Below are 27,823 nucleotides of genomic sequence, written 5' to 3'. Positions count from 1 at the left end.
TTGGCATGCTAATCGCTCCCACTCCCTTGCCAGTCTGGGGCTAGATTCGAACTGGGGAGGAGGAGGTGGAAATCACATTCTCTTTCCTATTTCAGCAACTGTGTCCTTCTAAAGGGAAGCCGGCCTAGGGAAGAATGAATGCTCGTTTTACTGAGCACTTCCCATCTGCCGTTCACCAGGATCCTCACCCTCCACCTGGGCAATCCACAGCTGGCACCAGGCTGGGGGACCTCAGGCCTTGGACAGGCAGCCTGCCGTGGGGCAGTCCCCCAAGTCCCTGGCAAGGCATGCTGAGGCGGTGGGGTAGGAGAATACATTTTGCACATTTCAAAGAAGGAAACCTGGGACCTGATATCTCATTCTGGAAAGTAATCATGGACTTAATTGCATTTTCCTGCAGAGTTGCCTTAACATCAAGGGAAAATCAACAGGGATTGTTCAACATCAAGACTAATCTCACATATGGAACTTATTGAACGGAGGAACAACGTTTTTGCTGGCTCAAGGTGAAATGCTGGGCTAAATTCTCCTTCAGCTGCGAGAAAAGCCCTAGGCACGCTCATCCTGCATTATTCCAACTGTAAAGAGCTTCAATTATACACATATAACCCTTCTCTCCCTTCTGCAGCGGTGTCGCAATGCAACAGTGCCTCGTTATCATCAAACTCCTCTTTTATGGCTATAGGAATATGTGGAAGTCTTCTACCCTTGTTACACAAATGACTCCTTAGCAGCTTTATTTTAAGAAACTACCCACAATTGGTAACACAACTGCATTCTATCTCTCACTGAGGGGAAGCTGTGACTGACGCCTGAGTGCGTCCTCAGCAACCACGCGTATTAGGGCAGCTCCTATGCATCTAAGCCACTACAGTAACCACTCCCTCTGCTCCACACTGAATCAGTCTTGCTTCTGCTTACAAACGTGCTTGCTAATCAGTCATTTAATACTATTTATTAATAGGGAGGAAATATGTAATTCCTTTATTGGGATAAAAAAAAAATGATACTAAAGAGCAGGTCAAGTTCCAAATCCAGCAGTAGGTTTAAACCAATGTTGCTCCCTTTTTTCTCTCTCTCTTTTTTTTTTTTTTTTTCTTTTAACAGCTGTAGCTGTGCACAGATGGAAAAACATTTGGTCAGAAAGCAGCAAATTAGTGTTTTCAGGCTAGAATTCTGCTCCCACCGCTCCTCCATTTCCATGCAGCTCAGAACGCTTTACTTCTTCTTAGCACTGACATTTTTGCACACCCAGTTCATGCCGTCCTTCAGACAGAGAAAGGTAATGTTAGTCAAGCGATGGGAGGAGGAATCCCCCAAGCCCACCCCACCACCATTCTGCAAGCACCATGTTCTGCCTCCTCATCGACCCCCTGCCTGCCCTTCTGTCCCCAAAACCACTGTGGGTTAAAAAAATAAGTGCTTCCTTGCTTGGTAGATGGTGTCAAACAGAGGTTATTAAATCTTTCATCTAACCGTAAAGAAGTATCATCATCTCATCACGTCGCTATGTGTAGGTCCTTCGAGGAAGGATCACTTTGCAGTCAAGGTACGTCAGGGGCAAATGAAGGCTCAGTTCCAGGTTTAGCTACAGATGATTTGTGTAACCTCGGGCAAGTCATCTTATCTTTGAGACTGGATTTTAGGGGACTGTTTGTTATACACTCAGCCCCCGTTAAGAAAACAGCTCTAATTCTCTGCTCATCTGCAAGCCTTGAAATCCAGATCCATGAAAGTCACTGCAATAACCAGACCTAGACCTGCTCCCTGTTCCTCAGGGCCCTCACAGAAAATGGGCCCTTAGGGATCCCACAGGGGGTTCGGTGAGAAACTATGTGGTCATGCTTTAAGAGGCTGATATACTCTTTAACGTATCTCTGTAAAAATGTGTGGGTGACTTCTCTGGCCAGTGCAAGCAGGACAGCAACACTTGTGCCGTGAATACCCGATTTGTGAGTTTACTGCTGAGATCCCAGAATGGGATATGCTATTGAAAGCCAAAGCAACACTTCATCTGTTCCTGTCACTTATCCATTAGGAGACATGCACAATCAAGACACACAGTCTCCTCATATTTGTGTCCCATCAAATCCCTCACCTCTATCCTGCCTACAAGATATCTCTGCAGACAGGGAGGCTGAAGGCAAAAGGTGGGGTTTTGGGGGTGAGAGGGGAGCAGCACATCTTTGTGTTTGGAAGTCAGGCAAATGTCGCCTCAGAGTTCAGAGTGGAGGGATTTCACTGTATTATGTTCAGTGGTCATTTTTGTACCATTGCAACAACAGCCTTAGTTAGACCCTAAGAAAGGTCAGAGCTTTTGGGCAAACATCACTGGTAGCCCCATGGTAGCAGTGTTGCTTCTTTCTTCTTAATTTGGCAGTCCAGAAACAATGGTAATTGTTTCCAGACTGCCAAAAGGCTGCCGAGGACCTCAACTTCTCCCAAGGACAGGTAGCCCACAGCAGAGTATGGCAGGCCCTTCGGGTGAGCTGACACTCACTGCTGTGCCTCTGTGTTGTCTCTCAGCCACAAAGGTGGTGGCCATGTCAGAGTGGAGCTAAAGAGTTAAGAGAAAAGAGAGGGAGTCCTCAGGGCTTAATCAGAAGCAGAGAGGTTCTCACTTGAAAATACCAATTCACCTTGATAACTGTGCTATGTGACACTTCTTATCTGAAAGGGAGCAGCAACTTTTGTTGTTGTGTTAAATAAAGAATAAATGAGCCCAGTTTGTGCTGGGGTGCACACGAGGCCCTACACTAATAACACTTCTAACTCTAACCTTGGGGAGGGTTGGTGTCTCCAGTTTCATTTATTTATCTCCCCAGCAGAGATCTGTGTAAAACAAATTGTCTGAAATCCTCAGAGCAAATGGGAAAAGATGAGTGGTAGATTCATTTTAAGGCCCAGTAGCTTTGTGTCTTCCCCTTTCAATAACACTGATAACCTAGGTGTAAAACATGTAATGCCTTAAGCAATCAATAGCATGGTTTAAAGCTTATCACTTTAGAGAGAGAGGGAGCGAGTGATTCCCAGCATGAGGAATGCCAGGGCTTAACAATGGGGCTAGAAGGAGAGGTGTCAAGCCTTTGACTTGATTGTGTGCTTTAGAAATCTGCATGATTGCCTGCAAAGAGTAAAAATAAATAAATAAATAAATAAAAATGCTCCCACAATGATTTCAGCTTCCCCTGCCTCGGAAGCAATAATCACATTTGCACACATCATGGCATACAAGGCAAGTAGAGCTCCTCATTCATTTTGAATGTAGGTTTATTTGCTGAACCAGAACAGCTGAGACAGCTTAAAGTAATAAATATCAGCTGACACCCTCTGCTATTCAGCACAGTAATCCTAGAAACAATACATCACTGCAAAACAACAAACACGCATCCTATCTTCTACCTAATCTGACCACAACCTGAATTCACAGTGATTAAAACTCTGCCCGCTGCCATTGGGGAGCTCGGCAAGGGGAAAAGCAGACCACTGCAGCACCAGCGCAGCGAGGGCCATAAAGCAGAGTTTATGATGGGATTTACCATGGCTGGGAGCCTGGCTGCATGAAGCATTTAACGAGGGCAAAAGAATGACATAGCAAAATGCAAGAGGAAAGGTGAACTCCAAACACGCTTGAAATACGTAAGTAGGTCACCAAACTTTTAAAGCAGGAATAGATTTTAAAAACTCTCTTCTGACATGAGTTAATTGACAGAAAAAATCACATTTAATTGTAAATATCCCCCTGCCTGACAGTGATAAAGGAAAAATTAACATGTTCAGCTGTATCAGAAAGGTGTATGTAAGATGCCTTCCTCAGCTGTGTCTGCAGCTTCTGATGCAGCTTTTTTTTTGAGGGGGGTATTGTTCTGCAGTGCCCCCAGACGATTCGGAGAATGCCAAATACAATGGAAAGCAGAAAAACCTAAAAGGTACATTTACAATTTTTCTACCTAAGGTGTGAAGCAGGACAGAGCACTGGTAAGACAGAGAAATCCAGGGAAGCTGCTACAAACACAAAGAGCTGCAATGGGAAAGGCACATGGGAAGGAGGAAACAGTGCTTGAAAGAATCAAGTCCTCAAGGAGTCAACTGTTGTCATCCTTTGTCCCTGCACACTCTGTCCCTATATCTGCATGTTTAAAAGATGGTTCTGTGAAGAAAGTATAATCCCTACAGTAACATTTAGATCTTGATAGATGTCCTTGTGCTGCTTTGTTGAGACGCAGAGACACTGGCAGGTACTCTGAGGATCGAGGCGGATACAATATTAGTATTCCAGCCTCAAGTCAACCCTGGGAAAACTTAGCCAGGGAAAGATTTCAGATCTTTCAGCTTTGCCTCTCTTAGCTCCTTAACAAGCAGCTAGTAAACTTTACCAAAGCAAAGAGAGAGAACCCCAGGGAAGAGGATAATGCTCCTTGCAGAGAAATGCTGCTCACACAACCCTGCCTTGCTGCACTCCCATCTGCTATTGTGCCAAGGGAGTTGTACTCCAATGCCCTTTGGGAAAGTACTGGTAGAGCCTTCTCTGGGAGAAATAAAAAGTCCTGCTTAAGATTAGCCCACTGCTTGCTTATTCTCTGCATTATCAGCTTTGTGGCTATGGGACTGAAGTAATCTGACTTCAAACACAGCGAACAAGTCCTTTCCACCCCATAAAAAGACTGGCGATTTCTGCTCCCCTGCAAGCCTGGGATCAGGCAAGGCCACAAACTTGTGACCCCTAATGTGACCTTAAGGACAGAAAAGCTTAATCCTTTCATGTAATCCTCTGTCTGCCATAACAAATTGGGTCAGGCAAGTGCAAAATTCTCAATCTCTAGCATTTTTGGTATGCGTTATTTTAACTGTCACTTTCTTCTCCCTCTGCACAGCCAGGACTGTGCCTTCATTATCTGTCATTTCATTGCACCTCCAGTGATCATACAGGCTGGCTCTTACAAGCTCCTGTCAGTACATTATCCATTGGTTTTTGCCTGGGTGAAAGCTTATTTTCTCATCCTCTGAGACCCTGTATCCCTGATGCAGTACTGTAGAGTCCCTCCTTACCCTACTTAAAAATCAGAAGACACTGCCCTGTAATCTGGAAACATGGTTGCTTTTCCTCAACATGCACAGGCTCTGCCTGCCCCAGGAGAGCTGCAGTCATCAAAACTGGTTTTAAATCACATTTACAAATAGCCCTTGTTAAGATGTGGAAGATCCCTATCCAGCCTGTCCTGGCTAAGACTAAACATAAGCTCTGCAGATACCACATTGCCAGGGATGGTTCTGCTCTGAATCTTGCCCTAATGAAAGTGCTGAATTGCAGCATAGACATAACTTAGGTCTTGGGCTTCATTCTTAACTGGGCTGAAACAGCCAGGGAGAAGACAGAGGCTCGGCCTTCCCACAGTCCTTTGGGCCAGATGGGCTCTGGCATAAATTGGAAAAGTTTAGTGGCTACTCTCAGTTTCACTGACTTTTAATGGTCTCTAGAGGGTCATTATGTTTGGGAGACTCTGGATACAATACGCTGCATCATCATTCTGGAGGACAGTTCCTCGGGGCAGGCTGAACTCCCACTGCCTTGATTGGAGAATCTTGCTTCAGACAAGAAACAAGCTGCAGAGCACACATCGGTCCCAAGCCTTGAGTCATATTTAATATCACACCCTGGCCCCTAAATAATACCTCAGCAAGAGAGGAGGCAGCAAAAGCAGAGAGGTCCTGTTTGCTTTCACACCACCCTGGCTGGCCAGGGTGGAATGTACACAGCTTTTGCACACCAAGAGCTACAACTTGAGACCTGGTCACAAATATAACCTCAAGAGAGCTTATGTGGCACCAGAGAGTCTCTGTGAGGCAACAGTTCCCTTATGCTCCTCTGCTGTCATCAGTAATCACCTCCCTCACTTGCTGTACCCTGTGCCAGGGTCTCAGTGTAGGCTGCTCAGGACTCCATTCCAGAGGCAGAGCCCAGATGGCTGCGGCAAGGAGAAAAGGCTTTCCTGCTTTGTCACTGGGGCTGAGGGTAAGATCAGACCCAAGCAGACATTTTGCTTGAAAAAGCCTTGATGGCACCATGAAGTCTGATTAACAAGACTAGTGCTGCCCACAGTTACAGTCAGGAGGTAATGAAGTCTTCAGCTGGCATAACAGGGGCTGCCAGCTGGCATCCAGAGACACTACATGGAGTTTCCAGTTAACCCAGTCACCTCTCTTCTGAGCCTGCTCAGGACGCTGTTAGGCCCCTTTTCCAGAGTCCCTAATGGTTAATTTTAAAAGAGAAGATGACTATGTGGATTTCCCCCTTAATTAACAGTTTTATTAAATAACCCATTTCAAATAATAGTTAAATTCTCTAAATTTATATCATTCTATTAACCATAATCTAATCTCATTAACCTTGAAATCCCCAGTCTTAACTACCCAGTTCTATACACGATGGTGATAACTGCTAAACTAATTAAATGACCTTCAAACTATTTCTCCTTCATGTATCAGCATTATTTATCTTTGCTCATTGCTCTTCTTTCAAGCTATCACAAACATCTTCCCATATGAACCCTGTTCCTGCATGTGCTCAGTACAAGATATGCCACCACTCTTCCTTGCAATCCACCTTCTCCATCGTCCTTGCAGAATCCACCAGCAATGTCTCCAGTTCTACTCCAGCTAAATCATTCCATCACCTGTGCTGGTTGGTGTGCTTGTTCCTTGGCTTTCATTCTGAACACTTGATGCTTCCCCGTCTCCATTTATTTTGCTGCCATTTATTGTCATTTCTCAAAGAAGTCCTTAAAGTGGTGACCTGAGATTTAATCACACATGGAGAGCTCCTGTTCTGAGCCTCTGGTACCTGTGGCCCTGGTATACCACAATCCTCAAAAACATCTTTCCTGATCTCACTCCTTAAACAAGTTCTTTGATTCTCCTAAAGTTTGACCTCTCCTTAATGTCCCAAGACTGAAGACACCATTTTTTTCCTAGGCTGATCTGGGTTTAGTTAAAACCCATCTCCCCAAACATTTTTTTCAGTTTGCAAGGAAAGGGTGTGCTTGACATTACTGCTGTCTGATTTGACAGGGTTGAAGTTACGGTTGAAGAGAAATGTAAGGGCTCTTCTTCCATAAGCTATAGAGTTTGCAACTTTCCCGACTTTTCTGCAATAATCCTTTATGGAATAAGCTACAGTATTTAGGGCAATGAGACTGACTATAACAAAGTGGGATGTTATCTGGCCTGCATCTAAACTAATTTGTCTAGATAAGCATTATGAACAAAATACAAAGGCCTGCAAATACTTTTATTTAGTTCTGGCCTTCTATTTTCTGGAAGTGAATGCAGAAGCAGATTTCATTTCCCTGGCAGAAGGTACTGGGCTGAATATTTTACACTACTGGATGATTAGGAATGTGCTGTACTTCAGGGAGGAGGCACAGTAAGAAGGTGCTGTCAATGGGGAAGTGTGCAGCCCACTGCAGAGAGCCCACAAATCTGCCTGAGAAGGAAGCACATTTCAAAGCTCAGGAACAGAAAGTGATACTTTGTATCATTTGCTTCTTCCACATCTCAGAATTTCACCTGTCTCTTTACTGCCCCTTTGCAGCTGGAGAGCGCTCCCTTGGATTTCCATAACCTAGAGAAGGGCCTGAGGGGGGAAGGAAGGTGATGTATGTTTGCATGAAACCCTGTCAACTGCAGCCTGGATCTCCTGGTCAGATTTCTTCAGAGCAAAGATTAGCGCTGATGTACTTCACAACACTACCTACAACATAGCTGAACTTGTAGCTCAACTAACTAAAGGCCCTTTAGTGAACACCAACTACTACATTCAGGTCTAAAAATCAGGTTGAGAATTTTAAATCAGAACTGTTGTACTGAGTCAGACCAATGGTTCATCCAGGCCAGCATCCTCTTTCTGGCTGCCAGGGGAAAGACCACGTAGGAAAAGGATCTGCCTTACTCTGTTCTTCCCTCCCAGTTCATAGCCCAAGCTGTTCCTCAGTCAAAAGCTGCCTCCAGATCTTAGAGGTGAGTGACTTCCTGCACATCTCTTCTTCAGAAGTTCACTTAAGGACTTTTCTGATATCTTTTTTTTTTCTGATACCTTTGTTCCCCAACATCCTGTGCCAATGAAATCCAGAATTTAATTATGCAACTTGCAAAGAAGCACTTATTTTTATTTCTTTTAAACAGTTTTCTGATTATTTCATTAGGAACACTCTTCCTCTAGCAATGTAAAAATAGCATACAGTCTATTTGACAGTTTATACCTTATTTTATAAATCCTGAAGATGTTCCCACTCTCTGTCCTCTCTCTCCCAAACTGCTAGTTAGTCCTAATTTATTTATTATCCCTGTATACAGATGCCACTCTTTGCTGCTGATCATTCCTGATGGAGGATCCTCAAATCTCTCCTAATTCTAAGCAGATATATGGACCAAATTTTTTTCTGGTTAGTGTAGTTAAGAGCCTAGAAGTAGTTACATAGAGAGGATGTGGAATTTACATGCTTAGAGATTCTTATAACTGACTGGACAAGACTCTCAGCAACCTCCTCTAGACTCACAGCTATCCCTGCTTTAAATATGAAGTTGGTCTAAAGATCTTCTGAAGACCCTTCTAACGAATTTTTTATTGGACTTTATGATTCTGCTATTACTACTTAAACCTTTTAAATGTGGCAGAGACAGAATCTGAGGTCATATTGGAGGTATGGGCTCACAATGAATTTAACCTGGTAGAAAAGACGTTTCTTGTTTGCTCTCTTGTAATTGTCTAGCATTTGAATTTTCTTCTCTGGCCCTGGACAAGTTCTGTTCCCAAAGATCTGCTTCTGAGTAATGGCAGCTAATTTTGAGTCCGTCATCGTATGTGTATAATTAGGATAGTTGTTTCTCATGTGCATTATTTTGCACTTGTCAACACTGAATTTCATCTGCCATTTTACTGCCCACTCAGCATGGAGTGCTGCTTCTGTGACTCTTCATACTCAGCTTGAGATCTGACTATCCTGAACTGCTCTGTAGCATCTGCAAATAAGGTTTTACTGAAACTGCAGTGAAGATAAATGTCTTCACCATTCTGTTTCTTTAAATATCAGTGAAGGGAGTACTCAGATTTCAAGCTCTGCAAATACTTCATTAATTCAGGAAAGCCTAAGAGTGAAATAAACAAACCTAGGTCCCATTTACATTACAAAGAGCTACTATACTGCAGGAACTGACTACAGCACAGGAGCCCAAGACACAACTATTACAGTTCAGCACAGGGACACAGTGCAGCCCCTTAGTGTGTTTTTGCTACCCCACGTGCTGACATTAGAAGTGGTCATTGCTCCATGTGCAACTCTTGCATTTCTCTGGATCAGAAAAATTGATCAGTTTTTCTCCCGGGTGCCTGATACGCCAAATGACATCAGTAGCAAAGGCAAATCAGATTTCTAGAGTGCACGCTCGTACCAGTCAAAGGGTTAATAGTAAAAGACGATTTGTTTTGTGAGAGTGATTAACCTGACAGCAGTCTCTTTAAAAGAAATCAATGTCTTCATCTGGGCCAGCCAAGGGCTCCTTAGCTAGGAGGGGGCTCTCCCCTTTACCAGGGATGGAGGGATCTCAAGGGCCCACAGCTCTCCCTTCCCTTTGTGCAGCACCCAAGACATGCACTCCCTGCGTTTTGCAGTGCAAAGCTTTGGCTGTGCTGACCCTCATTGGTGAGGCAGCCGGTCTAGCCCCACCCTGCAGAACAACCATCTCTTACAGATGGCCTGCTGGCACAGCAAACCTTCTGCAGAGCCTCACCTGTACTCCCTCTCCTGAAAGAGCTGAACAAGACTGGATCTGCCAGACTCTGTCCCGGATTGTGTGTAGGTTCAGTCCCTCGGCAATCTCTGAAGCAGGGGCAGCCGTCAGCAAATCCTGCTTGTTAGCGAATATGAGCACGGGGACTCCACTAAGCTTTTCTTCATCCAAAAGCTCAGCCAGCTCCTGTATCATTTACAAGGGAATGGGGTGGGGGGAAGATAGTGAGAGGGAAGGGAAGAAAACCTTCAACCACCAGTCCTTGTCTCTAATTAGAAATATATTTAGGGCAAATGCTAGAAGAGTGTGTTCCAGTGAAACCTAGATCTTATTATAAGAGAGCAAAAATGTATACAATCATCTCTGCCCAAGGTTCAAAATTTCTTCCAATTACAGGTTAGAAAAATCTTAATTTTGGTCTGAAATTAGCAGTTGCCTTAAAGGCTACAACTCTGTGTTTTACCAGTCTCTGATCCCAGGAGACCAAAACTGATGAAACAGCAAAAAAAAACCCCATGTAAATTGGCAGTATGAGGAATCTGTCTTAACTTATTGCCTGACTGACATTTGTACCTGAGCAACCGTTGACACTGGCCCTAATATCTTTGCTAATCATGAGTTTCAAGGGGTTGTTCAAAGTTTTAACCACTGCAATTTGAACAGGAGAGGACATCCCTACCCTCACCACCCACCCCCCACCAAAATGGAAATCTCCCTCCCACAAGAAAGTGCTGATGCTTTTGAAGGCATTGGTTAGCTGAAGAAAAGCTGCATCAGCCTCAATAGCTGGATACTGGCACCAGCACACATTGGGTGGCATCTTAAAAAATGGGTTTGTTCATTCAAAACTGGTTGATTCAAAAATATTTTTTAATATCTCAAATCCGAATCTGCAGTGGATCAATGGTGGCTGAAATACTTCGTGTCTAGGTTGTGCAATGGTCTCATGTGAAACCGGCACTCAGCCTCAAGTCACTTCCCTATGGGAACATATGACAAACTCAGCAGAACATGAACCTGTAGGGACTGCTGGCATTGCAGACAGATGAGTATAGGAGATTTTTGTGGCCTCCTTATTTAGCTGGAAAGGTCTCGTGCTCTCATATAATGTTCTAACATCTTTTATCCACTGAATGGAAACTTCTGGATTAAACAAGTGCAGTCGGGGAGATGCTAAACTGCAGTGGAAATACAACTCCATACCCCCAAGAGCAATGTTTGGTTTGGAAGCCAGGATGAGAGGATGGAGTTATAAACAGAACTGGCTGGGAATTTTTCAACAAAATAGGTCTTTCATCTGACACAGCTGATTTATTGAAACCAAAAGTTTTTGAAGAAATATGAGGAAGGGTCTAAGCTGGCTCCGCCTGACTCAAGCAAGTGATCTAAGCTGCTGCTTCCTTTCCATCTCTTTTGACCAGTGAAGATTTAATTACTGATATAAAATGAAATAGGTCCAGCACGGGAAAGATTCCCCCATCTCTAGAACCACCAACAGTTCTACTGTTGGGGTGTGTCCATGAGACTTGAGAGGCAAAAGATCACGTGTCTCCTTCAAATCAGGCAGAACAGAAGGCTTTAATCTACATCTCCCATTCCTGTGGCATAGATGTATTGCTAGCTATTTTGGGACACTGTCACTTTCTGAATTTTACACAACAAAGTTTAAAAGTCTTATTTTTGTTCCAACCTAAAACAAAAAATGTTACAAAACATCAGAACTCTGCAAAACGGAAATCTTATTTTCTGGCCAGTATTAGTTAGAAAGTTCTTAGCTTTTTTTCAATCACATCCAAAAGACAATCAAGTCAATATGATTTCCATTTCAGCTTTTAAATGAGAAAATAGGATTCCTCAGGGTCTTGGTTTGGCAAGGTTTAAAGGACTTACAGAAGTTCGTGCTTTCAGTATTAGGCTCCATTTGCTATTATTGTATAACTTTAATGAACACTGTTCTATTTAAACAGAATTAGGCTACCTATTTTCCTTGTTTCACATCTACCAAAATGATCTGTATTGATGTTGAAAGGCAAGTCTCTTGAAATGCAAATTTCCTTCATAAACAACAAAATCCTCTTCCTAACTTTTGAGAGCAAGGGGCACTCAGAAGCACTGAGTTACTTCAAAGGAAGCTGGGCATAAGTAACTTACCTGACCTGTTTCTTCAAACCTCTTCCTATCTGCACTGTCAATGACATAGATCTGAAAAAAAGAAATTACAGGAAAAGTTACTCTTCCACAGTAGTGTGTGCTTAAGTGAGCTGAACCTACTAATTATGCTTTTGGGCACAAAGATCCTTGCTATTATTTGCAGCAAATGTTGATAAAACTTCATGACGTTCTGAAAGGAGAGGAACCACCTCTTTTAATGCTGAGGGAGTGGACAACCATGTGGGTAGAATCAGAAAGGAGCTGGCAGCAGTGCTGGGAATGCTGTCACCATCTCCATAGCATACATATCTGAAGAGAACAGGAGACTGCTAGTATTGCTTCAAATTTATTGTTACAAGCTGAAGCTGAGCATAGGAGAGCAAAATGTGGGGAGCCAGAAATGTCCTTTCACCCCAGCAAAGTGTACAAACACTGGCCTGGTGTGACTGTGCCTTGCTGCCCTCTAGCATCCCCTCCCCAATAAGCCACCAAGGCACACAATGGCACTCAGAGGACGCATTAACGTGTTGGGGACATTGAGTTAGTCGCCATCAGGCAATCCTACTGCAGCCTCCTGGAGAGGGTGTTTGGGTATGAGAGCTGGATTCAGCCTGCAAGACTCCATCTTCAGCTACCACCTAAAAAAATGGGGAACCTCAGTACAACCTGCAGGCAAGAATAGACTGGTATCCCTTTCTCATTGCTTGATGCGTGAAGGTTTTTGAAGAAGGATGCTGGGACAGCAAACAGGGACAGGACTGGTGACAAACACGGATCATTTTGCTTCCAGTCACTGCCATTCCCCATCAGTAGTGATTGAAGCTGCTAGCATGTCATCTGCATGCTCTTTGGTGGCTTACAGGGAACAAGTGTCAGCCTGGTTTTCAGGGAATAGATGAGCACAGCACCCCGCCATCAAGATAAATGGCATCCTTGCAGGCAGTCTCAGCATAAGACTCTATGCTTCCAGGATAATTTCAACCAAATAGTAGGGGGAGGGAAGATCTCTAGCAGCAATATCTATTAAACTATAGGCACTCCCTTAATGAGCAGCATTTGAGTTGTTTGAAATGGGACCAAACACGCAGCAGGAGAATCTGTATGCGAGGGCTGAGGAGGTAACCCAGCAACCTCCCAGCCGCTCTGCAGATCACTTGGGGACTGATGTGCACTGACAGAGGCTGGGGGACACGCGGCAGGGCTGGACGCAGCTGCGTGGGGATGCATCAGCAGAGCACGCACCCGGTGCCACGTGATGGGGACCAGCCCGTGGGCACGGCGTGACACACAGGCCTCTCCCTGCAATGTGATCCCAAGCACGTGCACCAATACTGGATCAGCTACACACGTCCTCCCCGCCCCTACCAAGCATCCACCCCTATGCATCCCATTTAGGGTAGGAAACACAGACCAAAAAGAAAGGAAGAAGCTGCAGGGCTGGCAGTTGTGTTCTGGGGCAAGACTGGACTGTCATCTGTCCTCCCTCGGGACATCTCTGGGGAAGTCCACAACACGTAAACGCAGTGGTCGAGTGCTGCATGTGAACTGGAAAGCAGCACCTTCCATATTGCAGTGCTTCTCCAACGGGGAAGGAATAGCTCTGGGTCCCATCCAGCCAGGCTTTCTCCTGCACCACTCATTCCTCACTAGGGAGCTGTTTTGCAAGATGGGAACTAGAGACAACAGTGCTTGGGGCAAAAGCCACAAAAGCACAGCACAGAGAAAGTAAAGTATGTGCCGAGTGCCTACTTCCAAACCAGCAAGCACTGTGCCAAATAGCTGCAGGTGCCTGTCTGAATATGCAATCAGCCAGATATCCACACCTTATTTGCCTGCGTTAAGCTTCCAAATATCACAGGTGTGTGATGCAAGACCAAGCTCTCATTCAAAGACACCTGCATGGATTTGAATATGTAATTACTTCCTGCTTTTAAATACTCTTTAGAGGGTCCTTTCTGTTTTATGCAATACAGTTTAGGAGAAGAGAGAAGCATGGGGTCCTGGGAACTGTAGTGTATCTCACATCCAACATGCTTTTATGGCCAAGGCCACACAAGAGGCTGTTTTTGGCTGTGGTGCTTAGTAACACAGTTTGCCAATCTGAACACCAGGTTGGAGAATGGAGATTCGAGAAAGAAATTCCAGTAAAGCTGGGTACCTCCTTTGAGAAACAAGCCAAAACACAACCTGGAGTAAATGGGTTGGGCAGAAATTGCAAGTGGTGGGACTAGATGAAGAAACAGCATGAGGGATAAGTTGGCTCAATTTATAAATGCACAATCTGCACCAGGTTTGTTAGAGGGTAAAATTACTGGCTAAAACAAGGGATGAGGACTGGCAAAAGACAGTGAGCCATCAACATATACATGATCCCAGTTTTGGTGTGTATGGAAATAGCAAAGCACTGCCCCAACACACCAACATCTCCCAGTTTGGGACTGGGTGTCAGCATGAAGTGCAGCTAGGGGAACTCAAGTCCATCTGTGCACCAGTTATTTTTCTGAATTCACTCTGCTGCCTCCCTCAAACTGATTCTGCTTCTATCTACCCATTTTATTATTCATATGAAAAGACGGGGTTTCTCTGTAATTGCTTTAACTGGGGTGAGAGAGGGGCAGGGAAAACAACTGCTTTCATCTCCTTCAGTCTTCAAATTCACCTTTATTTCTGCAGCCTCCCATGCAGCACACACTGGGAAGGGTGGAAGCCCACAGGCCAGTATAGCTCATTGTCTTTGCCAGCAAGTGTTCCAGATACTGTTTTGTGGTTGCACAGCCTCTGCAGCCTGAGCACCTGCCACAGCAGGCAGAGATCCCAATGCTGCTGCTTTGCAGAGCTGACCTTGATCTGCACACTTATTGCCTCTCCACCACACACAGTGCCAGAGCCTGGGCTCAGTGGGCACAGTCACCTCACAGCCACATCATGTCTCTGTCCTCAACAGCCACAGAGGAACAATGTGTGTCCTGCTCATTTCGTTTCTCAAACCCATATCTTATCCCATAGAAAACTCCACAGTTCCTCTTTGCAAAAGAAATCAGCTGGGTTTATGCAGCTGATCTCGAACTTTAGATTCCAAATTAAGGCTCAAAAATGAAGATTGGCAAAAGAGAGTATCAAGGGTTTATTAGTCACATTTAAATAACAGCTTCATCTGGAATATGTTTTCTAAGCCTGCAGGCACAGCTAGGCCTTTCAGCAACTGGACACGAACCTTGGTGAACATAGTTCTATTCCTAGTTGCACTGATTGTTCCGTGCAAGTGCACTGAAGCTCCTCCTGACACATTACTGAGTATGTGTGTGACAGGAGGGAGGAATGGTGTCTTTCTGAAAGCTTCCCACTTTCCCATGGGTGCCTGCAGAAGACCTTGGCTTTTCTCTGTTCCCACAGGCAATATTGCTTGTGGCAGACACAGGCCTGCAGCCCCCATTCTGCCTTTATCTTGGCATATGTAGCTGCATGCTAGAGGTGATCTTTGAAACTAGCCAAGACAGCACCAGGAAGGTCTCAGGGCAATGTGCTCTGGCATGGAAAAACAAAGGTCCTGCGCTCTAAATATGATTGTGGTCATCTGTAGCTAATGGTAAGGTAAATACAAGTTGTCAAAACCATTAAAAGACAGTCTTACGATTAAAGGAGCAAAAGAAAAGACAAGGGGTCTCTCTGTGTCCCCTAGTCAGAAGCTTTCCTATCTGATGCCAGACAGAGCATTTAATTCTCGTGCCTCAGTTTCCCTCCCTATAAAACAAGGGCACCATACTGCCCTACCTTTACACACGATGCTTAAGCCACTAATGCTCATGATAGGCCTCAGAGTCTCCAGTGAAAGGAGCTATAGATGTGTAAAGTACACGTTATTAATGTTCTTTCATTTGAAAGAGACTGAGATGAGAGGAAAGGAACTGGCTATAAACAGCACCATCCTGTGAAAGTAAAAACATGCAACTGAATGATTTCTGCAAACATAACTGTATTTTTCTTACTGCACTCAACCAATCTTGCCATTTAGCTCAGAATAACTCCTGTTACAATGGCAATGGTGTTGCTGAGGGCTGGGACATTACATTACTTGTTTCTGAATTTCTGGCTGAGACCTTGGAAAGCCATGAGATGAACACAGCATTCAGCTGCAGCCAATACTCACAAGGATATCAGTGTTTTCAAAATAGTTCCTCCAGTATGGTCTGATCTTCCTCTGTCCGCCTATGTCCCATACGTTCAGTTTGAAGCCTTGAGACTGTACACTTTTGATGTTGAAGCCCTGGAAAGAGCAGAAACAAAGCCACATAGAGCATAAACCTGAATGGCTGGAGCATGTTCGTAGCCAGACATTAACACCTTATATATCCCATGCTTGCAACATGCAGTGAGATGGGCTGGGCAGCCACAGAGATGGATCAGCTGTGGGAGAGGCACCAGCAAAAGCAGACACTAAACCATCGGTTTGTCACTGTTCTTGGGTCAAGGGTTGATGCTGTCATGGCTCTGGAGACATATGATGCAGTTAGTGCCCTGAGAGGGCTCAGCAGGGTGGGTGCAGGAAGAGGTGGGAGGGCTGCAGATAAGGAGAAAACAAGGGCACTGTGAGAAGCAGGACTGAGCTTGTGAAAGCTGAGTAGACAGTCACAACTAATATGAAGCCAGAGGTCTCAGCTCAATTTGACACAACACAGCTAATGCTGGGCTTAAAAGAGCAACAGCTGCACGTCTGAAGGGTCCATTTCATCAATTAGAGCACCAACTGAAAGTGCATTCAAGTAGAAAAACAGGATGTGGCGTGGGCTGGCAATGTGCTGCCACACCACCCAGGGGACCAAGGCTGGGAATTAGGGTGCCGGGGCTGGGAGCTTTGGGAGGCAGCTACGGGGTGGGGGGAAGCATCTCCCATAGCTCTCTAGCAACCTCCTCTGGAGCAATGTTGCAGTGCTTCTGATGGAAGCCATGCCTCTCCGCCAACCCCAAAGCTCAACCAAGGGGCATGAGAGACATTAGGGAGGAGCCCTGGTATATGCAGAACCCTTGGAGCTGGTTGGGTGAAAGATGCAAACAGACAAGGGTTTGTCCAGTGCTGCAGCATCCAATCTACATGTCCTCTGTCTGGCAAGGACAGCAGGAACAAAGTCTCATCCATGCAACCCTAGCATGACTCAAAAGCCTTTTGCAGAACTCCACAGACTCATCCACTTTTGCACTATCTGACCGATCTGGCATGAAGCTCTCTGGCTCCTTCAGGAAACCTCCTCCTAGGCAGAAAAGGCACAAACTTAATGGTGCACCAGGCTCCAGTTGCTCCCCTTTTTACTGAAAGACTCTGATGAATCATTAGTGCTTTGTACAGCGTGGCAGGTGGGACCAGACCACAGTAACTGCCTCAAGAAGCAAAGGCCTTCCTCACCTGTGTTGGGGTGATGTGGCTGATGTCCTCTGATGCCAGCTGTTTCAGGAGTGTGGTCTTGCCTGCATTATCCAGTCCCAAGAGGAGGATTCTCACCTCCTGGTCTGGGGTGCTTTTTAGTTTCCGCAGGATTGACAGTAAACCCTAAATGCACAAGAGAGACCATAGCTGTTATTTCCCCACCCCAACTGTCACCCCCCACTATGTCATGCCCTCCCCCTGGTGGTGGGTACCAAGACACCCTGAATACCTTTCTGCAGTCCCTATTCCCATTTCATTTCCTACTCCTCCCTTTGCCCCTATTTTCTTCCATCTCAGAATATCAACAAGGTCTCAGACAGCACAAATGTCACCCAGTGGGGTGCCCTGCTGGCTGCACTGCTCTTGTCACACAGCTGTTTGGCATTCCCTGTGCCAGGGAGACAGTGCCTATGCACACCCTCTGCAAAAGCTGCAGACCAAGTCCTTGCAAGCTCCTTTACCAGAGGGAAAACCACATTAATTTGATTTGCCTCCTAGGTAACTGCAGGTTCCTATGTAGCTGACATTGGCTCTTCTCACAGTAACTCCCTGGTCATCTCAAACCCTGTTTATCTGTCTAAAACATACTGAACCCATGGGGCACGTGCAGTTCTGATTCTCAGGATGTAGCACTTAACAACTATCTCAGATCACCACACATCCTCGCTAAGAAAAGCACAGTGGATTCCAGTCATTAGCCAGGCTCAGCTCTCTGAACTGACAGTATCACTCAGGATTAGGAAACAGAATATGCAGGTCAGCTAATTTACAAGCATGAACCTTACAGCAGCACACCCGAGCTTTTGTCAGTGCCACCAGTCAGAGACCAGTACCTCCCTAAAATGGCTGGAAAAATATTCTGGATCCTGGCATGTAACCAAGAGATGCAAATCACCCCACTTCCACCTGCCTCTCACTGCCCAGCGCACACCACTGGAGAGGGATAGTTGCAGCCAAGGTCACAGGAGTAGGCTGTGACACCAGGAATGCCTGGGTGTCTTTGGGCACACCGCCACACTGCTCTGCAGCCCCCGTGTGTCAGGGACCCCTCCTCAGAGCCCAAGCAGCACACATCACACTGAAACCCTGCCTATGGACACAGGTGCTCTTGCTACTAATCTGCTTGAGAAAATCCAGGAAAGAAATACACCTATGGCCCCTTCTGTAGCCCTCAGCATTCCTGTTCTGTCTCCCTCAGACAATTCCCCTGTTGAAGCCCTCTAAGATCAAGAGCCAGGAAGAAAGTTCAAATATCAGCAGAAAACTGAGCCCATGGGGCCCATATTTCAAGCCTTTTTGTCCTCCCAGTAGCAAAACGGAGACAATGCTTCTTGTCGACCTGCAAGGGTGTAATCAGTTAAATGTCTTGAAGTGCTTTGTTGCTATGAGGAACTAAAACCTCTAAATATTCCTGTTGTGAGCCAAGGACTATTCGAGCCTTGAAGGTTGCTCCCGATCTCGTCCAGATCGTGGCTATCAGAAACTTGTCCTTAAGTTAAGAGCTGCATGTCACAGTACAACTGTCACCACTGCAACGCACCCCCTGTCTCCAGCAGTGTCCTTCTGCCCACTCCCAACCTCAGCCATTCAGCAAATGCTGTTTCCCACTGCTCACCTCACTGCTCCCAGGTGGGAGTGCTTTGGAAAGGACTAGGCACTACAGGTCGTGATGCTGAAGCTTTTAGTAACGCTGAGATTCAAATGCATGTGACATCTGATCCACCCCGGCAAGCATTTTCGATTTCAGAGTAATTTATTGTGTTTTTATTAAATTACCAGCTACAGCTCAAAATACGTGTGTGATGTGACAGGAAGGAGAGAAGGAACTTAGTAAAACTGGGTTTGAAAGGTATCTGTAGAAAGCTGCAGGATTGCCACTGTTGCTGTGCTTTTTAAAAGCACTGTGGAAAGCTGAGGTTCAGAAATTCAGAGCTCGTGTAAGCAACAGCAAAACTGCAGTCTTACTGCCCAATAAGCAGGCTCAAGGTATCACCTATTTCATAGGTGATAGGCAGGTAAAAAACTGGGAATCCAGGCCCTGCTCAAGAGCTGTGAATTAGAAATGGACTTTGCTTGGTAGAGGGTGCCATGCCTACTCAGTCCAGGCACAGGCACAGTAAATCCCCTAACAGCTTTTAGTTGAAGTGTACAGACCTGTACACTTCACACTGAGGGCCAGATGCTCACAGCTGGCTCTCAGCCACGGGCCCATGGCTAATGAATTTGAAGGGCTGAGTTCAGTGCAGCCAGTCACTGCCAGCCCAACAGCTCATCTCCCTGGCCACAGTGCCCAGTCCATGTTCTGCCCCAATGATCATCTGCACTTCCACACGTCTGAGGGAAAAGGAACGGCAGCAAAAATACCTCTAATGGTTACGTGTTTATATGCATGTCCTAAGTGCCCTTGACATCATTAAAAAGCACAAGTTTTAACTGCGTGACTAACAACACATTTTCTTTTCACCTGCCGTCAAATTTATAGTTGTGTCTGTTGGCTTGTAAATCCGTGGATTTCAGCTCAGTGTGGATAGACTCCACAGGAGCAGGAACTCTAAAATTCACACATTCTCCTTCCTTTCTAGGGAAACACTGAATTTCCCATTCTTATGGGCCTGACCCAAAGCCAATGTACATCAGCCAAAGCACTATTGCCGACTTTGGAGAGCTCTGAATCAGGCCCTATTATTTTAGTTTATTGCTCACAGTTAAAAAAAGAAGCTGTTGAAATGCTAATCCTATTCACAGCTCCACTTGCTAAGAGCAGAGCAGTGTATCCCAGAGCAGATCAGGATTAGGTGCCTTTATATTTCAGAATTCAACTCCAAAATACTGAACACAAAGAAATGTATTACAAAGTATTGCTTATCTACCACGGAGCAATTCTCAAGGGTCGGGAAGAGGAACAGTTGTAAATGTTAATAGAGCTTCTCCCATTGTAGATGGATGCTATTTCTGGGCTAGTATGACAGCCTATGAGAAAACGATCAGCATCGTTCCATATTCTACTCAAGTGACACTGCTGCATGGCTGATCACAGGATTATCGGGGGTAGCCAATAGAAGAGGAGATATATATAGAAATAAAAGTATTCTCTAAGGTATAAAGTAAGCTGATTTAAAAGGCTGGAAGACAAGCAAGCCAACATAGAGAAGTGGACTTTATTTCAGTAGCTGCCAGCATAGGTTACATGGTCTGTATATACAACTTAAATCCAGAGCCAAATAATAGTATTGGTTCCTGTGACTGTTACTATTGTAAATAGTATTTAAAATGTGAATATCCAGCATTCTCTGCATGATTTAAAACTAAGGAAAGCCATGCCCAGATGGGTTTCTCTTTTTTTTTTTTTTTTTTTTTTTTTTTTTTTTTTTTTTTCTTTTTAATTCTTTTTAATTGGTCTTATGAGCACACTGGCTAGAAAGACAGAAGGCATTTCCTGACAGCTTAGTAGACTGGAAAAAATAACTCAGCAGAGTTTCCTGCAGCATGCCACCACTATGTGGGAGAAGCAGCCCCTGTTGCACACACACTGACGGACAAGCACTCCTCTGTTGGCAAACACAATACTGAAACTAACAGGCTGAGGAGAGTCAGAAAGCAATGCCTTGTTTTTGATGGGAGATGTCAGGTAGAAAGCCATGAAATGGGAAGATCTTGTGCAAAGAGGATGCACAGAAGCAACAGAGGAGAAGCAGATTTTTGAAGCAGGGCAGGTAACAAATGTCTCAGGCTGGGACTTAGCCAGTTGTGAGAAGGGAGGATTCCCAGGATGCCTGCATGGCAGCCAGGCCAGTGGCACTCACTCACTGGAGTGTCCAGGGTGAAAAGCAGGACAAGTCTTGAGCAGGTCAGGGTAGATGTGAGCTGGCTGAGGAGCTGCAGAGACGCCTCACAGGAGTGTAAGGGCAGTGTGTCAGCTGCACAGAACTAAGCAGACTGCGGCATCTGTAACAGAGAAGGGAACTGCAGATGCTGCTCAGATAATGAACAGCACAGCATGGCAGCATGTGCAGCCTTTGGAGAAGGGCAGCCAGACAGAGCAACTCAAGGCTGGGCACAGTCAGCCAGCAACCGCTTCTTGGTCACCTCTGGGTTAAGCAAACTATGTCTTATATCAGATTGGCTTGTTTAAAAACACTTTTGTCCTTGGTGGAGAGGGGGTTTTTTTACAAGCACCACGAGGAGACAGACTGATGGGGTCAGCAATGAGGAGACTGTATTTTCCAGACAGTGAGCGGGGACATACAGTAAGAAAAAGAGACTCCTGACAATTACTATGAAATCAGAGTGGGGCATTAAATTCAGAGATGCAACTTAATGGGTAAGAGCACTCATAAACACATCGAGCATGAAAGCAAAGCTAACCATCTTATTAGCAGCCTTCAGGAAACTGGGATGTGTGGTTTTATGAAAGTATATCATTGCTAGGTTTAAAATACCCACCAAATTATCAAAGGACTTTCAATTATAGCAGCATGCAGTAATCCTATTCTCTCTCTCAAAAAAAATACTACATATATAAAAATACAGTGACATTTATAGTCCTTGCTAAGGGTTTTGCGGGTTTATTCAGCTTTAAATCCATGCTGCATATGGGTCTCTCAAACAAGTTGATGCATGTAACTACATCCTGTACCACAGAAGCCACTGAAAGGAAGATTCACTTTACAGGCCAAAGCAAAAATTGGTTTGGGACAAACAGAGCATCGAGATAATCTGTTTAAATATTGTATCAGATTGGCAATATAAAGCCATAATGGAAAGAACAATTTTCCCTTGTACTGAGGGCTTGATACACGGAGCATGGATAAAAAGCGTGGCCCACAAGCTGCTGCAAAGCACGGTTGACTCTTATTAAGAAAGAGAAGTAAATGTATTCTGTTTAACTTTATTAGCCACAAGGCTCAGATAATGAGTTTAAAATAAAACTACCCTCAGTCACCACCAATTGCTTATCTACCAGATGTGGCTATTTAGGTAGAACCAATTCTCTTCACTAAGATGCAATACAGCCACAAAACTCAGCAGCTCAGCCTGCCATTAACGACAACATCACCCTCATCTCTACACCCCTGCAGAGATGCCCTCTTCCCCACGACTGCAACCACAAGTCACTTGTATTTACCTCAAGACTCATCTCAGCCAAGCACATTTGCCATTGAGATGACAACTCCTGTCTCCCCACAGCTCCCCAGCACTGCTGAGCTCTATTCTCAAACTTGGGTGACTTTCCCACAATCGTGGGAGAAACTTCACAAAATATCCATAAAACCAGCCCGTGATTCTTCTGCTAATTCCTTCTCTGCCACACCTACAATCCTTGATGAGGTTTAGGCAGCAAACATGTCAAGTTCAAACCTGTCCTGGATCCTAATTATTCGTATCAGTTGGTTATCTCTCACTGCAGACAGACCATATTTCCATGGCATGGGAGCACCTCCGTGCTCTGCCAGCACAGCACCTAGCACAGCTCTGGGCACCAATTTATTTACTTTCAGGTGGGCAATATGGCAGCAGTTCACCAGTTTTAAAGTGTAACATAAAGATAGAGGGTACACATGATGATTTCAGAAAGTCACACAGGAGGAGCTGACACAGGGAAGGACGAGGGACTCAGCTGAGCCAAATATCCTGCCTTGCACACTGGTTATATGAGGCTACATTTGTCATCCAGGGTGCAATCCTGCACACAGAGCTGGAGGAGGGGAGTCCTTCCTGACAACTGCACTGATTAGCTGGTGCCCTGAAGAATGACGTCTGATTACCTTTATCTTCGGCTGCAGAACTGCAAATGTCACTAATGGTCATAAAATCATCCAGTCTTTTTCAAAATACAACCGAAGTAAATTAATCTATTGAGCACAGTTTATTCAATACTTCTTACTCTGGCAAAACTCCCAAAAAATCATTTGCTTGCTGCATGTCTCCACCATATGGTGTCATTCAATGCAGACTTTCTTTCCTGCATTGAAATCCAAAATTTAATGGAGTCAAGTCACCTACAGAGTTTTTCCAGCTCAAACCTACTAATGTAGTTTTCTGTCAAAGAGGTCACACAGCACTTTCCAGTTTGATACATAAACCAATACCAGCATGAATCCTCTTTTCATAATTAAAATCAAACTCCTCTGGTGTCAGCAGGTTTGAAAGAAGTATTTTGCCCTGTGCAGAGAAGAGCTAGTGCCCAGAACTGGACAATGTCAGCAGTCTCTGTCTGGTTTCAAAATTTCAAAGTCTTGGCCAGTGACTAGCGTACTTTCCTATCTGCAGGTGATTTTTCATATCAGGCTCCCAGCAATCAGTAAAATAAACCAAAAACATGACATTGAACTGTACTGAAAACTAAAGTAATGAGACACTTAAAATCCTTGAAAGCATTTTTATGGGGCTATTTTAAATAGAGCCTTACTGCCAAGGAACAAGGGACAAAAGAAAGAATTTCTACGTATGAAGTACACCTACAACAGGCAAGACATGGATGCTGGTTTTCCCAGAAATATGAGCTCAAGACCAGGAGAAAGATGCCTGACTGTGCATTTAGCTATGCGGGTTTTTTATCCTCTTCACCAGATGTGCCTGACAGAGCTAGACACTCTGTGACTCAGTTTCCTCAGCTATAAAACAGGGCCACATTTTGACAAATCTGGTTTTGACACAATGATGTCATCTTCAATCAATGGCTTTAGAAAAACACCAGCCATCCTCTGGCCCTAGCATCTATCAATAACATACCATGTCTCTTGGTAAAGATTGTTATTACAGTGACGAGGAAGCCACAAGCTCTGCTCCACACAGCATTTCCTAACCTTTGGAAAGCAGCGTATCCTTTCATGTAACAGCCTCCCTTCGCCCTTGCCATGCGCCCACTGCAGATGCTGCTTAACAGTGCCAAAGACTTCAGCACTACACGTCTCTCATGCACTGCAGTTTTATGGCTCATCCTTCCCTCCATGCTCCAACTACGACCTTCCACCGGCCCTGCCCCACAGCTGTGAGAAATGCTGGTATGCGCTGCAGAAGAAGACACTTTCCCTCTGTACTTACTCACTTGGATGAACACTGAAATAATTTAAACCTCAGCATTAACCCTCTTATCACTGGAGTTGGAGCAAGCAGTTGTTATGGGGAATTTAAGCACTTTCCAGTGCAATCAGGACATGGCAGGAACGTGCTCACGGGCAGCTACGGCTCAGATGACAAGCAGTAAATTGTTACATCAAGCTGTCTGGATGATTTCTGACTGCTGACCCACACCCCCAGGCTGCCATAGCTGCTTTGGATATATTTGCTGCTGTTTCAGAGTTTCTACCACAAATGATTATTCTGTTTTAGTGAAAGTTGAGAATTTAGAGAGATAGTGCATTGCTCTCCAGTCCTCTGCCCAGACCAGCCAGCCCACCAGGCACCCCAAAGTGCCAGCCACCCTGCCTGAGAGGCTATAATTAAAAAAAACAATTCCAATAAATGGAAAATAGACAAAGAAGCAGTAAAATGTTGTATCAAATAACACAAACACTGGAGAACACCCAGTCCACCCTCTCTGCACACTAAGTCCCTGGATAAGAGTATCCAGATCCCAGACTACACCAGCTTATCAGGACATCATAAGGCAGAAGAGCAGATCTGGCAGCTGCAAGCCAAATGTGTCCCACAAAGCACTGCACTGCTGGAGGCAGCTGCCCTCATCTTTACAGCAGATGTCCATCCTGTGATGGCTTTGGTGCCTGGTGTGACATGCCCCATCACCAACTCATCTAAAATAGAGCAGATCCCACAGGCTTTATCTCAATCTCCTTTTCTGTGGCCCAGTGGTAGGGATGCAGCCAGAATTAACCCAGTGAAGACGAGAAGCTGCCTTTGATGCTCTTGCTTACACCTCCTCCCATGCATGAATCCAACTTGTGTCCAGAGGGCTCCTGGACAAAATAAGGCTTTGCCCTTGGGAAACCTCCTTCCCCATTGCTATTTCCTTCTGCTTGGGCTCTCTCTTCATGCAGCATCCTCATGAGTAGCTCCACATCCACGGCAGCTCCCTCTCACCACCCCTCACCCATAGTTCCAACCCCTCCTTCCAGTCCTTGCTGCACTTTGCCAGTATCCCACTTATCCCACCCCAACTACTCTGGCATCTAAACCCAAATTGTTTCCAACACCTGGATGACCCTAGTCCATCATCCAACCTTCCTCAAACATCAGTTTAGACTGCACTACACCCTCATCACCTCACCTGGCTCCCAGCATTGCCCTCTACCCAACACACCCAGTTTTTTTCCTTCAATCCATGCTGCTACCTCTCAGACAATTTATTTCCCTCTTCCAACACTTCTTTGCTCCTTGGGACGCTTTTTTCTCTCATCAACATCAAAACTCCACTTCCAGTCTTTCCCACAGTTTATTCTTATTTCTTCTTTTCAACCCAGACTGTCTCTCATCTTGCCAGCCCATGGCAGAAAACCCCAGAGCACACCACATCCCAGCAAACTATCCTAGCCAGCCAAACATTGACTGGGTTTTCCCACTGACTCATCAGACTGTCCATCCCACCCAACTGGCAGTTTTCTTTCAGCCCCTGAGCACTTTTGTCCTGGCCATCTCTGAACACCTTCATCCAGCCTCTCTCTATCATGACTGAACTCCCCTTCTAAGGCTGTGTATAAAAAAACAGCCCTTTCACCTCAGCAAGCTCTCTTCTAGCTCCCTCAATTCCTATAGCCAGGATTCAAGTCCCAGAGTGGCCTCCTCCCACCTTGGCTGGGTTGTCCAGTGCCCCTTTAGAGTCACAGCTGCTCCCAGACTCTTCACAGGCAATCTCTGAACATTGCCTTCCATCCTTGACAGGCTCTTACATAGCTCCTTTCTTCCTCAGGCCACTGCCATCCTGTTCCCCAGCCCTCCCAAGCACCCACTCCTCCATCACACCTTCCACACCTTGACTGAATCAACTCCAAGCACGCTGAATCCATCCCAACAAAGACCCCCTCCCATAGTATCCTTGAGCTTCCTAGCCTCTGTCTAGACCTGATTCACAGAATCACAAAATCAATTAGATTGGAAAAGACCTCTGAGATCACCAAGTCAAACCTATGACAGAACATCTACATATCAACTAGAGCATGGCACCAAGTGCCATGGCCAATCTTTCCAATCTTTCTCTAAACACTTCCAAGGATGGTGACTCCACCACCTCCCTGGACAGTCCTTTACAAGGTCTAATCACCCCTTCTGTGAAGAAATTCTTCCTAATGTCCAGTCTGAGCCTCCCCTAGCACAGCTCGAGGGTATTTCCTCCTGTCCTGTCACTTGGGTCACTTCAGGGGAAGAGGCCGATCCTCACCTGTCTACAACATCCTTTCAGGTAGCTAGAGAGTGATAAGGTCACCCCTGAGCTTCCTCTTCATCAGACTACACAATCCTAGCTCCCTCAGCCATTCTTCACAGGACTTGTGCTCCAGGCCCTTGACCAGTTCTGTTGCCTTTACCCCATATATCATCTGTGTGCTGCCAGGGCCCCAACCCCAGCCAGGGTCTTCCATGGCTGGAGGCCCCAAATTTACACTGTTCTCATCCCTCTGAATGGGTGCCCGAACCTGCACGGCCCCAGGCCCCCATGCCTGACTGGATGCCCCAGGGGGGTACTCAGACCCCAGGCTGGTCACACTCCCTGGGTGGGTGTCACACAGTCACACGATGGGTCAGGCTGCAAAGGACCACAGCCAGTCATCTGGTCCAACCTCCCGCTCAGGCAGGGTCATCCTTGAGCACATGGCACAGGATCACGTCCAGATGGTTCTGGAATATCTCCAGTGAGGGAGACTCCACAAACTCTTCGGGCAATCTGTACCAGTGTGTGGTCACCCGCACAGCAAAGTTCTTTCTCATATTCAGGTGGAGTTTCCTGTGCATCAGTTTCTGCCCGTTGCCTCCTGTCCTACTGCCAGAGAGCACCGTGCAGAGCCCGGCTCGATCCTCCCGGTTCCATCGCCTTAGCCCCCCCGCTCATGGCCCGAGGCCTGCCCGTGCCTGCCATGAGCCCAGCCGGGCCCGACAGACCCTCCGGCCCCCATCAGCCCACGCTCCGCATGGGGATCATGCGCGGCCTCAGGCGCCCCCGGCCCCGCTGTGGCTGGCCCCGGCCCCCACCCCGCCCCGCCGGCCCCGGCCCCGGCCCCGGCCCCGGCCCCGCTCGCCCCCGCCCCGCTCACCATCCTCGGCGCGGCCCGGGGTTACCATGGGCAACTGCGTCACACCCACCCCGCGCGCCGACGTGCCCGCGCTGGGGGGAGGAGCCAGCGACGGCCCCGCCCTCAAACGGTGCGTGCGGGGGCGGCCTCGCCGGGAGAGGTGGGCGCGGCCGCTCGGGGCTCTGTGATTGGCTGAGGGCGGCCACGCGTCGGAGCGCGGGGGCGGTGACCGACACGTGGGCGGGAGGCGGGAGAGGGGCCTGGGACCGCAGGTGGGGACACGTGG

The 27,823-nt window shown here is 46.1% G+C and overlaps 1 protein-coding gene across 1 annotated transcript; it reads right to left on the bottom strand.

The window, feature by feature from the left end:
- Positions 1-1,078: 1,078 nt before the first annotated feature.
- ARL3 (ADP ribosylation factor like GTPase 3) lies at positions 1,079-27,646 on the bottom strand. Its single transcript, XM_066323644.1, has 6 exons — positions 27,559-27,646; positions 17,336-17,479; positions 16,085-16,201; positions 11,938-11,988; positions 9,787-9,972; positions 1,079-1,266 (listed from the first exon to the last, which is right to left on the bottom strand). Exons 1-6 carry the CDS (start codon positions 27,559-27,561, stop codon positions 1,219-1,221), a joined length of 549 nt encoding a protein of 182 aa, XP_066179741.1. The 5' UTR covers positions 27,562-27,646; the 3' UTR covers positions 1,079-1,218.
- Between the last annotated feature and the right edge of the window lie 177 nt (positions 27,647-27,823).

This window comes from Sylvia atricapilla, chromosome 8 (assembly GCF_009819655.1).
Source record: "Sylvia atricapilla isolate bSylAtr1 chromosome 8, bSylAtr1.pri, whole genome shotgun sequence".
Lineage (NCBI taxonomy): Eukaryota > Metazoa > Chordata > Aves > Passeriformes > Sylviidae > Sylvia > Sylvia atricapilla.
The sequence above is the reverse complement of the archived record's forward strand: the minus strand, read 5'-3'. Positions and strand labels throughout refer to the sequence as shown.

Excerpts from the sequence above, each read along its gene's own strand:
- ARL3 (XM_066323644.1), bottom strand. Across the intron at positions 11,989-16,084 it reads TTGAAAACACTGATATCCTT|ATCTATGTCATTGACAGTGC; the intron begins GTGAGTATTGGC and ends TCTTTTTTTCAG. Across the intron at positions 9,973-11,937 it reads GGTTTGAAGAAACAGGTCAG|GAGCTGGCTGAGCTTTTGGA; the intron begins GTAAGTTACTTA and ends TAAATGATACAG.